This window comes from Monodelphis domestica, chromosome 1, assembly GCF_027887165.1.
Source record: "Monodelphis domestica isolate mMonDom1 chromosome 1, mMonDom1.pri, whole genome shotgun sequence".
Classification (NCBI taxonomy): Eukaryota; Metazoa; Chordata; class Mammalia; order Didelphimorphia; family Didelphidae; genus Monodelphis; species Monodelphis domestica.
Genome location: NC_077227.1, coordinates 510,343,536 through 510,357,331, shown reverse-complemented (window position 1 = coordinate 510,357,331; position 13,796 = coordinate 510,343,536). Strand labels below are relative to the sequence as shown.

Sequence of the window (13,796 nt, the reverse complement as noted above, 5' to 3'; positions counted from 1 at the left end):
CCTTAATTCCTTCCTAATTACACCTCCCTAGGTAATCATCACCTGAGGCAGAAAGTATTAGAGACATACAAACTAGGATGAGAATTCAGAGAATGGAGAGAGCTCAAAATCAAAGAATTTGCATTGGAAAGGACCTCCATGGCCATCTAGTCTAACTCATACATGAAAAGAATCTACACTCAAACATACTCATCAGGCTGGGAGAACTCACCTACTCTTGAGGCTCTCTGTTTGTTCTCTTTTGGAAGAACTCCAGTTGTTTGGAAGTTTTTCCTGACATCAAGTCTAAAGTGGTCTCTACAACCTCTATCAGAATCCTGCCCTTGGGCCCAAACAGAACAAGTGGTAAGAGAATGTGTCAAGCTATGAAAAGTTGAAAATAAGTAGAATTTTATGCCTTAAGTCAGACTTTTGGCTATGATCTCTGTTCTAAAATGTACTAGCTAAAGTCAACATGAAGAGGCTTTCTAGGAATGATGCCGAGAACAGTCCCTTCCCCTTAGGAGGTACTAAATAAATATTTGTTGAATAAATAGTTTGGGTAGGAGCTCTGTCATTCTCAAATGTTTTTAGGGGTTTCCAGCAGTGTCATTTATAAAAATAGCAATACATTTATGATTTAATGACTAGGCATGATAAAAAGAATTGATTTTGAGACCTGGCTGTGTAGATACAACTTCATTGAGTCTGTTTTCTGATCTGTAAAATAGGTATTACCATACTTCCACCACTGACTTTAAGGTTTACAAAGTTCTCTCCGCATTACAATCTGATCTGAGATGCATTGTGATGAAAAATGAAACAGTCTATTTCAAGAGTCATATAGCTAGTAAGTGAGTGACCATGTAGAGTCATTAACCCAGGTGTCCTTGCTTCATGATCAGTATGCTCTTTTACTACCCAACATAAAATTGAGGTGAGGAAAGCACTTTGTAAATGGTAAAATGCTATATAAATATTTGCTATATGACACAAAAAGCTGCTTTGGATGGAGGAAGATCTAGGTTCAAATCCTGCCATTGTGGCTGTGTGACTTTAGTGGAATCATTTAACCTCTAAGTGTCCCAGACAAATCTTTAAGATTATAAGGGACAGATGCATTGTCTCAGTGTGGAGGAAATTTTCACACTGGGAATTCCCCAAGCCAATAAGTTGCTGGTTTCTTTCCATTCCCTGACCCCTTCTTTTCAAAGGGGAAAAATCCTAGATACTTAGAAATGACAACTTACTTTATGAGAATTATAGGCAGGGCATTGAAGACCCTGATAGCCCTTCTATTTTAAATTCACTTAGTAAGACATTCTCCATCAGAACTCAGATGCAAAATACAACACACAGAGAATTCTAGTGTAGCCTTTGGCCATGTGGAGTTCTCTTATCTTTGAATTATAATTTAACTCTAGGTTCATAGGAAAGCATGATTTGTGTAGGAAGAGATTGGTAAATTTAGACATATCCTCTCACTGGGTGTCTTGGGAATATAGACCTGGGCCTTCGTATTTCTCTTGCCCTTGAGATTTCAATTTTCCCCTTACCAGGCTGGAATTTAGTTGTTAGTAGCTGCCACTGGAGCTAGATTTTTATTAAGCACACTGGAGTGAATGAGACTAAGGGCTTTGGTAGCTACCACTGTGACAAGCTATCTTCATCTACTGGGGACTGATATAGGCTAATCTGTGGAGCTGAACTAGTTCCTGGAGCAGAAAAGGAAGACCTCAAGTTCTGAAGCTGGTGGCTATTAAGAATCCATTCAGTGGCTGACTAAAGTCAGAAGTCACTTTCTCTTACCACTATTTTCTAGGCTGTTCTTTTTTATAGTCTCTGACCAGGAGCCAGCTTCTCAGATTCACATTGGTGTCTCTTTCATCTATGGAAATCTATAGCTCAGAAGGTTTTTTGTCATACCTGAATAATTGGGAGGTCATCTGGGGGAGGTTTTAGAAAATGGCTCGAAGTGGTTGGTTCCATGTAGATTCTCTACCTTTTCTTATTATTTTCATTATTCTCAATAAACTGTGACCACAGTAGCCACTGTTCCTACTCTGTATTAAGCACAGTGTTAAGTGATTTTACAAATATCTCATTTGATCTTCACAACAACCTTGAGAAGTAGGTGCTTTTATGATTTCAATTTTATAGTTCAAGAAATTCAGGTTAAGTGACTTTTCCAGGGTCACATGGCTAATGTCTGAGATCTTTCTGATTCCACATCCATCAGCTGTTACCATAGTAGTTGGAATATTGGAATTCAATGAATATGAAGTGTCATGACCATTGGGAGGAATGTTAAAATACAGAGAGGAGATTTAGAATTATAGATTTCATATTTTTTATATTTTTCATAATATTCCATAATAATCTCCTTTGAAAGGGACTGGGATATATTGAACTATTCTTTGCAGGAGCAGCCCAGGTATTTGTATGTTAAGAATTCCATAGTAGCTAGAGGGGACACTGCAACCTTTGAAAAGCCACTAGTACGATGGCTCAATGAGAGTTACCTGGCGGGCAACTCAACTATTAGACTCCCTGGTTGGATGTGACATGCTATCTTCTTGAAGGTTTAAGAAAGGTAGCACACAAGCTGAACTGTATGGCTGCCAGTACAGCAGTAGTTTAAATAAGACATATGGGGCAACACAGATATGATCCCTAGAACAACCTCTGAGCCCTGAAGTAAAGAAATAACATGAAGTAAAGAAATCACAAAATTTTCTTGCAAAAATGAGAATAAGATGTCACATATAGTTTTTTCTCTATGTTGCAGAAATAAAATTTAATTTCACAGTGGGCATTAGGAGTGAGATACGGGCTATGATAATTTTTTAGTCCAGATCCGTGATTTCATTGGTGGAGAGAATCTTAGTACAGAAATTTCCTTTTCTAATGAAGATCAGTGCCTGTAACTTATAGTCTTTGAGACCTTCTGGACCACCAAGAAGTTGTCATTTGCTAAGGGTCACACTACTAGTAGTGTAGGTGTCAGAAGCAGGACTTGAATTCATGTCTTCCTGACAATGAAACCAGGTTTCTTTTCAATATTCCAGGTTGCCCCTCTTCCTACCCTCACTCCCCCATTTTAGAGAAGAGGAAATTAAAGCTCAGAGAGAGTCAGTTATTTGCACATGATTATAAAATATTAGAGGCAGGATGCAAACCCAGTTCTCTCTGGATTCCAAGTCTGAAATTCCCTCCCTCCCCCAACAAAGCTGTTCCTATTAATTAACACATACCTTCATTTTCAAAGGAAATTCTGTAGACATTTAGACAATTCAAGCCCTCTGTCTAGGGTGCCTCCTTCAAAAGTGACAAACACCACCTTTTGTTTCTTAAGATAATGTTTCCTGATGGAGGTCCCTGTGTATATGTTGGAGAATAAGCTTGAAAAACCCGATATTCAACCAATAGTTCTTTCTATAGAGAATGGTGAGGCTCATTTACACTACTCTCTAATTCTTCACTCTTACAATGCTCAGTAGAGTCTGTCGAAGTAATTAATAAAAGATGAATAAAATTTAATAATTTTAATTTTATAATTTGCCATTGATTTAATTAAACATAATTTAATAATTGTTTGAGAATTAAATTATTGAACAAGAATTATTGATTTTGAAATTAAATGGAGAATTCAAGTGGTGCCTACAGGCAGGATACTTTATAAAAATAATATATATATATATAATTAAAAAAGATTACAAACAGTTCAATATACATTTGTTATGTACAATTGCAAAGCTCTGTTGTGGGAGTTATAAAGAGGAATAAAACAGGGTCCTCATTGAGGTTGCAGGACAGGCAGCATTTCAGAGTTGGAAGAGACCTTGGCCAATAAGTACTTAGTTGATTGCTATCCTTTGTGCTGAAAGAGAATCAAAATGACATTGCTGGTTGGGTCTTTTGAATAGAGCAGTTGCACAAGGTCATTAGCCTCATTCTCTCTTCCAGTCATTGAAGTCCAGTAGCAAGACACAAGTCAGAATGATTGGCAATGGTTCTGGATGTAGTGGACAATCTTGGTTTCTTTGATCAAATTTCTTTAATCAAATTCTATGCATGCCACAGTACTGTCCCCTTATTAAACTGAATTGAATAAAACCCTTTAAATGCTTGTGACATGATATCAGGCTTTCAATATGACAACGGTTGTCCTATGGAAGAAAAAGTGTTGTTAGGCCCCAGAGGCCAGAAACAGAACAGTGGCTAGAAGTTGTGTTTTAGTGTTTTAGTCATTCTGTCACCCTATTTAGGGTTTTATTGGTAAAAGATACAGGAGTGGTTTGCCATTTCCTTCTCTCTCTTATTTTGCAGATGAGTAAATGGAAGCAGACAGGCTTAGGTGACTTGCCTAGAGTCACGCAGCTAGTAAGTGTCTAAAGTCAAATTTGAACTCAGGTCTTCCTGACTCCAGGCTTGGCCCGAGCTCTAACCACATCAACTACCTGCCCAGGTAGAAGCTTAGGGAATTAGAATTTAGTTTGATATAGGGACAAATCTTTTTTTTTAACATTATTTTATTTGGTCATTTCCAAACATTATTCATTGGAAACAAAAGTCATTTTCTTTTCCTCCCCCCTCCCCCCTCCCACCACCTCTCCCATAGCCGGTGCATGATTCCACTGGGTATCACATGTTTTCTTGACTCGAACCCATTTATGTGTTGTTGGTATTTGCATTAGAGTGTTCATTGAGAGTCTCTCCTCAGACATGTTCCCTCAACCCCTGTAGTCAAACAGTTGCTTTTCCTCAGTGTTTTTACTCCCACAGTTTGTCTTCTGCTTGTAGATAGTGTTTTTTCTCATAGATCCCTGCAGATTGTTCAGGGACATTGCATTGACACTAATGGAAAAGTCCATTATGTTCGATTGTACCACAGTGTATCAGTCTCTGTGTACAATGTTTTCCTGGTTCTGCTCCTCTCACTCTGCATCAATTCCTGGAGGTTGTTCCAGTCCCCATGGAATTCCTCCAGTTTATTATTCCTTTGAGCACAAGAGTATTCCATCACCAACATATACCACAATGTGTTCAGCCATTCCCAATTGAAGGGCATCCCCTCATTTTCCAATTTTTGGCCACCACAAAGAGCGCAGCTATGAATATTCTTGTACAAGTCTTTTTCCTTATCATCTCTTTGGGGGTACAAACCCAGCAGTGCTATGGCTGGATCAAAGGGCAGACAGTCTTTTATCACCTTTTGGGCATAGTTCCAAATTGCCCTCCAGAATGGTTGGATCAATTCACAACTCCACCAGCAATGCATTAATGTCCCTACTTTGCCACATCCCCTCCAGCATTCATTACTTTCCATAGCTGTCATGTTAACCAATCTGCTAGGTGTGAGGTGATACCTCAGAGTTGTTTTGATTTGCATCTCTCTGATTATAAGAGATTTAGAATACTTTTTCATGTGCTTATTAATAGTTTTGATTTCTTTAACTGAAAACTGCCTATTCATGACCCTTGCCCATTTTTCAATTGGAGAATGGCTTGATTTTTTGTACAACTGGTTTAGCTCTTTATAAATTTGAGTAATTAAACCTTTATCAGAGGTTTTTTATGAAGATTGCTTCCCAATTTGTTGCTTTCCTTCTGATTTTAGTTACATTGGTTTTGTTTGTATAAAACCTTTTTAATTTGATGTATTCCAAATTATTTATTTTGCATTTTGTGACTCTTTCTAAGTCTTGCTTGGTTTTAAAATCTTTCCCTTCCCAAAGGTCTGACATGTACACTATTCTGTGTTTGCCTAATTTTCTTATAGTTTCCTTCTTTATGTTCAAGTCAATCACCCATTTTGAATTTATCTCGGTGTAGGGTGTGAGGTGTTGATCTAAACGTAATCTTTCCCACACTGTCCTCCAATTTTCCCAGCAGTTTTTATGAAATAGTGTATTTTTGTCCCAAAAGCTGGGTTCTCTGGGTTTGTCGTATACTGTCCTGCTGAGGTCACTTACCCCAAGTCTATTCCACTGATCCTCCTTTCTGTCTCTTAGCCAGTACCAAATTATTTTGATGACTGCTGCTTTATAATATAGTCTGAGATCTGGGACTGCAAGGCCACCTTCCTTTGTATTTTTTTTTCATTGTTTCCCTGGATATCCTTGATCCTTTGTTTTTCCAAATGAACTTTGTTATGGTTTTTTCTAAATCAGTAAAAAAATTTTTTGGAAGTTCAATGGGTATGGCACTAAATAGATAAATGAGTTTGGGTAGGATGGTCATTTTTATTATATTGGGATATAGGGACAAATCTAACAATTAGAGCTAACAAAAAAAATGGAAGAATTTCCTTTCAAAGACAGCTATTTCCTCTCTATAGAGGTCTTTGAAAAAAGGGCATGATAACCTTTTGAGTCCCTTTTTAGTCCTGAGATTCACTGATTTCCTCTATGTTTTCTGGTTCAGTCCAGTCTGACACTCAATACACTAGTGCTGCCCCAATCAGATTAAAGTGTAATTGGGAAGCATTTAATGAAATAAATAAAAATATAATAGAATGTAATGTTAATATTTGGTTTCCTTTATTTAGTTTTTAAAAATGACTCAGATACAAATCAGATGGGGCTGGTAGGATTGGAGTGGAGTGCTCTGGGCTGGTATTGGCCTTGGAATCTGCCACAATGGGTAATTAGTTCTGTGCCAGGAGGTAGGGTGGAAAAGAAGATGCCTGGTGTAATAGGGCATTATAAATTCTATATTTATTCCTAAAGTTTCAAATGTCATCAGGTAATCTTGGTGTGGGGCTTGCTGTTTAGTTGTGTTTGATTTTTTGTGATCACATGGGCCATATTGTTCATGGGTTTTTCTTGGCAAAGGTCCTTCTCCAGTAGATTAATGCAAACAGGGTTAAATGAATTGCCCAGGGTCAAATAGCTAAAAAGTATCTAAAGCTGGGTCTGAACTCATGTCTTCCTGACTCTAGTTCCACCATCTACTGAGTCATTTAGCTGCTTTGGTGTCAGGCTGGAGGTAAGGCAAACCTACCATAAATGCTATGTTAGTACTGGAGACCAGTGAAAAATGCCATTCTGTATGTCATGTGACAAATGACATATTGGTAACCAACAGAGATAAATGAGGCCTAATCTTGTTAGAGAGAAAAAGGCTCTGAAGTTTCCAGGAATGGAATGAGGTTAAGTCCCCAGTGATCTTCTGTAGGTTCATTCCTGCTGTTATAGGGGCCACTAGGCTAGGAATGGATGGCAGATCTTTACTTGGCACTTTCTAATGAGGGAAGATTTAGAGGGAAGAGTGCCAAGGCCTATGGGCCTGAAGAGGAAAGCAGCAATTAGTTTTTAGGCAGCTAAACAGTGAGGAAAGCACTCTGAGCTCCCTAGATGGATCCTCTGGGGCACTCCTGCCCCAATCCTCTTCTTCACATTGCGGAGCTCACTAATCAAAGAAATAAACCGATTCTAGCCTGGATTTACTATGGAGAGGACTTGAAGATCTAAAGCTTTCCTCCCAGGCTAATGCTTTAGTTACTCTTTACTGTCTGAGTATGCCTCCTGCTGGCATATCACTGGATATTGTGGGCAACCTATTGACCTCCTCCAATCTCTGCTGAATGCTAGGCTTGGGGAGGGTGACACCACACACTTGTTGTTGCTGCTGGGTTTTAGGAAAGGTGGCTTCTATGCCACAATCAGGCCTGCCATCTTAAGACTTTGCTGCCTCCAGCTCTCCTTTTCCTTTTAGTTAAAAGATCTACTCTCCTTTTCCTTTTTTTAGTTACAAGGATGGCAATGGGGCTGGCCCAAATGGGTAGCTGTGAAGATACAAGGATGGGTATTCCTTGGAATCAATCTTCCATCAATTGTTGTCTTCTGACTTGATACCACTATTTCCTTTTGGTCTTCCTTTTGCTCTCACTGACGTTTCTTCTGAGACACCACATGCCACTATAATATTACTTCAAAGCCCACATTAACCTGGCACAAGTTGAGTTCCTTGAGTTCCTAGTTAGAATTTCTAGTACTTCTATCTCCAGCTTGGAGTTTGTTTTTCTAGCACCTTCATGGGATTATTTAATTCATATTTTATTTCCTTCTGTACCCTTTTCTTTTTTTCTTCCTGGGTTTTTTTTTTCAGTCTGAAAGTTACAATGCTTTACTGTGTAACCTGTATTCTCAGGGTCTATTTTTTGAGGTAATTTCAGTTAGACAACAGGTATACTTGACATAGAAATATATCACACTAAGTTCATCTATAGCTCAGGATGAAGATTATCTCCTTCCCAGCAACAAATTTCTTGCCTTTATAAATATGCTTGCTCCATGTCTTACCTCTCATGTTGAATGGGGCCATCAGTCTTACTATATATTGCTGATCTTTGGGGTAGCTTAAGTTGAGGGATTTTTGATGGATCAAAATTTGGTGGATTTTATTTATTTGAGATTTTTCTCTTTGACATTTTGGTGCCATTTCATGTACTACTTCTTCCCTCACCAATTCACAAGGACTCCCGATAATATGTGGTTTTCTAAGTCAATAGTGGTCCCTGCTTTTATTTGACTTTGACACCACTGCTTCAATTCCTTCAATTGATTTTCCTATTATACAATCTATTAGCACAAAAAATTTTTGGATTTAGAACCCAGAGGATCTGGGTTTCAATCCTATTAATTGTGTAATCTTGGATCTCCACTTCAACTTTCTAGACCTCAGCTTCCTATAAATGAGGGATTGGATTAGATAGCCTTTTACCATCCCTTTCAGACTGCAATCTTATAATTCTAAGATCACTTCACCTTTTAGGTCACCCTTCTCTGTTCACTTTCCAGCTTATTAACAGTTCTCCAAATATATCTCAGACTGAACTGAGACTTGGCTTGAGTAGGGAAAAGTAAGGACAGAATAAAATACACACCTTTCATCTGTTCAAAAGTTTTAAAAACTGGCCAACTTTCTCTTAAGGCAAAAGTTTTTGGCTTCTAAATGTCTTTAAGATTTAAAATAATCTTGTTTTTTATATTACTTTTAAAATTTTACATTCTTCCCAACAGAGAAAAAAATAGTAGCTATCATTTAAATAGCACTTTGAAGTTTGTAGGGTTTTAAGAATGCCTTATGCATTATCTCATTTGAAGAATTAAAAAAAGAAAAAATTCTGTTTAGCATTAACCAGGACCAGCACATGAACTCAGTCAGAAAGAAGTGGTAACCCTTCCCTTCTCAGTATGCAGTCTTATTTGGCATGAGTCAGAGGTTTCATTTGGGATATGAGGCACTGCTTGGGGTCTGATGGAACAAGCACTGCACTTGGGGAGTCACAAGGGGAGGCTGCGGGATCCAGTCCTGCAGCGCTACCTCCGGCAAGTCACCTAATCTCTCCGGGCCTCCTTTCCCCAGCCATGCAAAACAGGAGAGGTGAATTTGAAAAAGTACAATTTCCCTAATAGCTAAAGCTCTTGGGGCGTCTGACCCCAGATCCAGGCCTATCCCAGGTCTTAGGCAACCGGGACAGACCGACACTGGCTTCACTGAAAAGGGACCCAAACTCGGCGGTCACATGATGCTGGGGACCCGCGAGCGAGGAGGAGGGTGGCGGTGTTGGGTGAGGCGTGCGTACGTCACGTGAAGGTTAGGAGGCGTAGAAAACTTCCTCTGCCCTTTTTTAACAGGGTCGTCGGGAGTCACGTGCCTCCCCCCTCCCCCTCCCGACTTTCTCGGCTGGGCCCTCTTTTGGTTCCGCCTTGTACCGAGCCCTTTTAGCTAGGGCACTGACGCCGGAAATCCCGACAGCGAAGGCAGCCCCGGCGGTGTGCGGGGGACGTAGTCTCCAGAGGCAAGAGGGGCAGGCCGGAAGTGCCTCGGTCTCGGCGACTGGGCGGCAGAGCCGTTGACGGTGAACACACACACACACATACACTCACATACACATACACACTCACGCATCTACACACACACACACACACACACACACACACCGGAAGCCGCTGGTCAGAGACACAGGCGGAGGCGGCAGCTGCAGCGGAGACCGAGGCCGAGGCAGGCCGCGGTGCCCACCCTGTTCCCTAGTGCCAGTGTTCCTCCCACCGCTGGGCCGACCGGGCCGGTCACCATGGAGCCCGGGGCGGCGGAGCTGTACGACCAGGCGCTGTTGGGCATCCTGCAGCACGTGGGCAACGTCCAGGATTTTCTGCGGGTGTTGTTCGGTTTCCTTTACCGCAAGACCGACTTCTACCGTTTGCTGCGCCACTCGGCGGATCGCATGGGCTTTCCCCCCGGGGCGGCCCAAGCCATGGTGCTGCAGGTAACCCGCCGGGGGTCATGCCGGGGCGGGGCGGCGCGACCCCACCCCAAGGGCTGCGTCCTTTTGTCACCGGGCGCTGGGAGCCGCCCCTTCGCCGCCTCCTCTCTCTTGGTGCTGGGGTTGCCGATCCCGGAGATCGTTCACTCAGTGGGTGGTTGGGACCGGTCGCTGTCCCTCTCTGGTTCGTATTCCCCCCCTTCTCCCCTCCCCCCCCCCCGTAAAGTGACAGGGTATGTGACTGGATGACCTCTACGACTTCTACCCTCTCGGAAATTCTAGGAGTCTGTGTCTAGGGATTTGAGTCCACTTGGGCTCTCTCAGTCTGAGGCTCTCTAGTGAACTGTCTTCTCTGAAAGGGCGTGACAGGGTTCTTGTTGAGGGCCTGTGTGGTCTTGGAATCTATCCTTAAGTCTTGGGTATTCAATCCTGCCTTAGGTTCTTAGTTGCATTGATTTATAGTCAGAAGAGACCCTAGAGGTTACTAAGTGTCAACCCCCTCGTTTTATAAATGGGGAAACCAGGAAAAAGAACTTAAGCCCTCCGTTAAGTAGTAGTAGTGAAGAACTGGCATTTGAACCCAGGTCATCTCATTCCAAATCCAGTTCTCATAGTTTCACAATGCCTTTTAACTATGATCGTGGACAAGACAGTTTGTCTCCCTGGAATTTAGTTTCCTTAGCTTTAAAACAATGAATAAAAGTAGCATTGACCCCACGTATAGTTTGAGACTCAAATGAAGTATTGTATGTAAAGAGGCTTTGCAAATCTTAAAAGAGGAATATAAATATTATCTATTATCATGATGTGGCCAGAACACTACTTGCAGGCTTGGGAGTACCACTTAGAGAACACCACAAAGAAAAACACATAATCTCAAGAGAACTAGAACTTTGTTGAAATACAGTAAATGACAAAAAGATTGAAGGGAATCAGGATGATGTGCTGTCAGGTTGTGGAATGGGTGCAGATTTTTTTTTGGTCCAAAATTTGGTGAATTTTAAACTGCCTATATTTACGTTCAGAAGTAAAAATATTAATCTGTATCAGAGGTAGAAAGAAATTCCCTATACTTGTCATATTAATAAGTTCCTCTACTAGGATTATAAATTTAAAGCTGGAAGGGATCTTAGAGGGCATCCAGTTCACCCCTCTCATTTATAGATGAGAAAATGGAGACTAGGGGGAAGGGTTAAGTGACTTGCCCAAGGTGACACAAGTAGTATCAGTTGGGATTTGAACTTAGGTCCTCTGATTGGAAATCAAGTGCTTTTTCTATTGTGTCGTGAACTGTAAGTTATTTGAGGGCTAGTGTGCCTCATTCTAACCTTTCGTCTGACTAGAACTCTTGTCTAATAGTTCTATACAAATAATAATAATGATATAGATAGCATTTTTGTAATGTTTTACATGTTAATTTGATCTTTGTGACAGCCCTGTAAAGTAGATGCTTTTATCATCCCCGTTTTACAGATGAGAAAATAGGCTCAGAGATGTTAAGTAACTTGCCTGGGTATGACTCTTCAGCTAACAAGTGTCTGAGTCAGGCTTTTGTGTTTTTCTTTTGGCTTTAAATAAATATTTTATTTGTTTTAAACATCCAAGATCTACCTTCTCACCCTCCTTTCCCAACCACCTACCCTCAGTTGAGAATACAAGAAAAACAAAACCTATTACAAGTATGTATAGTCAATCAAAGCAAATTTCCACATTGGCCATGTCCAAAAAAATTTGCCTCATTCTGCATTTTGAGTACTTTACCTCTCTATCAGGAGATGGGAAAATGTGTTTCATTTTTAATCCTTTGGAATCCTTGTTGGTCATTATGCTGATAAGAGTTCAGTATAATAGCATTCCATTCCATTTATATGCTGTATTTTGTTTATCCATTTCTTAGCAACTCCTCGAATTCCCATTCTTTGTCACCTCAAAAAAAAGCTATAAATATCTTTGTGCATTCTTAAAGTTTGTTTTACTTAGAACTAATGTCTCCCTTAATCTATACTATAAGCCTCCCTTCTTACCTCTTTTCTCTCCTATTCCTATTGAATGAAATGTATTTTTATATTTGTCTGTGTATGTGTGTGTTCTCTTTTTGTTATTTTGGATGAGAGTGATGTTCAAGTATAGGCCTCTCCATGCTCTATCACTCTTGTTTATATAGAAGTCAAATTGATTAAAGTAAGATACTTTTCCTTAATCTTCCTTTCCCTTTTTAATAAGGAATGCTTAAAAGTTCTCTATATCTTCTTTCTGAGTTTTGCTGGGCAAATTATTCTTAGCTATGGGTCCATATACCCTTTACCTTTTGGAATATTATATTCCATGTTCTCTGCTCCTTTATGGTGGTAGCAGCTAAATTGCATGTGATTCTGTGGCTCCTTGGTACTTCTTTTTTTCTGGCTGCTTGCCCTATTTTTTCTTTGATCTGGAAGTTCTAGATTTTGGTAGTGATGTTCCTAAGAGTTTTGATTTTGGGGTTTCTTTTAGGAGGTGAAATTGGATTTTAGTTCTATTTTGCCTTCTGGTTCTAAGACATCTGGATAATTTTTTTTAAAAGATTTTTTGAAATATGACATATAAGATTTTTTTTTGGTCATGGTGATATGATTTAAAATTTGTTTTCTCCTCAGTCTTCTTCCAAGTCAGTGGTTTTTGTTATGAAGTACCTTACATTTTCTCCTACTTTAAAAAATCTTTTGATGTTGTTTTAGTATTTCTTGTTTCTTGTTGTCCCATGAAGTAATTGACTTCCATTTTAAATTTCGAAGAGTTTGCTGATTGGGCAAGATTTTGTATTTTTTTAGTACCAGGATGTTAATTTCTTCTCCAATTCTTTTTTTTTTTTAAACCTTCCTTTCATCTTAGAATCAATATTGTGTATTGTTTCCAAGGCAGAAGAGTAGTAAGGGCTAGGCAGTGGAAGTTAAATGATTGCTCAGGGTCATACAGCTAGGAAGTTTCTGAGGTCATAGACCTCCCAAGACCTCCCATTTCTAGATATGGCTCCCAATCCATTGAGCTATTTAGCTGTCCCTTCTTTCCAGTTCTTTATTCTGTAGCTTTTGTTTCTTTTTAATAATTTTTCCTCATGCACTTTTATTCCATCTGCCTACTGACTTTGGAGTTGGACATTAGAACTAGGCCAGGGCAAGGTCTGAGTATTGTTTCCCTGGTTAGATCTCCACAAGTTCCTGATCTGGGGTTGAGTCTGAGCAAGAGTACACTGTTGCTGACTCCCCCTCTATTAGCCAACTAGAAAGCTGTGTTGATTTAGAGTGACAGAAGTAAAGGCTTTTTTTTGTTATGGGATTCCTGCTTTGATTACTCCTCTGCAGTATGGGCTATAGGCTGGAAGTGAGATTGGGTTCTGAAGCTACTGCTGATTGCTTCTGAACTTCCTCTTTCAAACACAACCTAAAGCCTTCCTGTGTGGGAATTCCTCCTCTTCTTTAAGTCCTCTTTCCATTCCTCATTACATCTGTGACCTGAAACTGGGTATAAGTGACAAACTGTCATTTGGCATCTGTTCCTGTTACAGTGC

At 40.0% G+C, this 13,796-nt stretch overlaps 1 protein-coding gene and 1 pseudogene across 5 annotated transcripts in view; one reads left to right on the top strand and one right to left on the bottom strand.

Annotated features, from left to right (window-relative positions):
• Positions 1-7,590: 7,590 nt before the first annotated feature.
• On the bottom strand, positions 7,591-8,923 carry LOC100617144 (splicing factor YJU2-like; annotated as a pseudogene).
• Positions 8,924-9,298: 375 nt separating this feature from the next.
• The window catches only part of NUDCD3 (NudC domain containing 3), a 155,877-nt gene continuing 151,379 nt past the window's right edge, over positions 9,299-13,796 (top strand). The window contains exon 1 of one of the 5 annotated variants that reach the window (XM_001370190.4): positions 9,299-10,255. In XM_001370190.4, the coding sequence (XP_001370227.2) occupies positions 10,064-10,255 (192 nt within the window). In that variant the 5' untranslated portion in view covers positions 9,299-10,063. Of the gene's footprint in view, positions 10,256-10,317; positions 10,437-13,796 lie in introns of those variants that run through there. The other 4 variants (XM_056813041.1, XM_056813042.1, XM_056813044.1 and 1 more) reach the window with 4 other exon arrangements.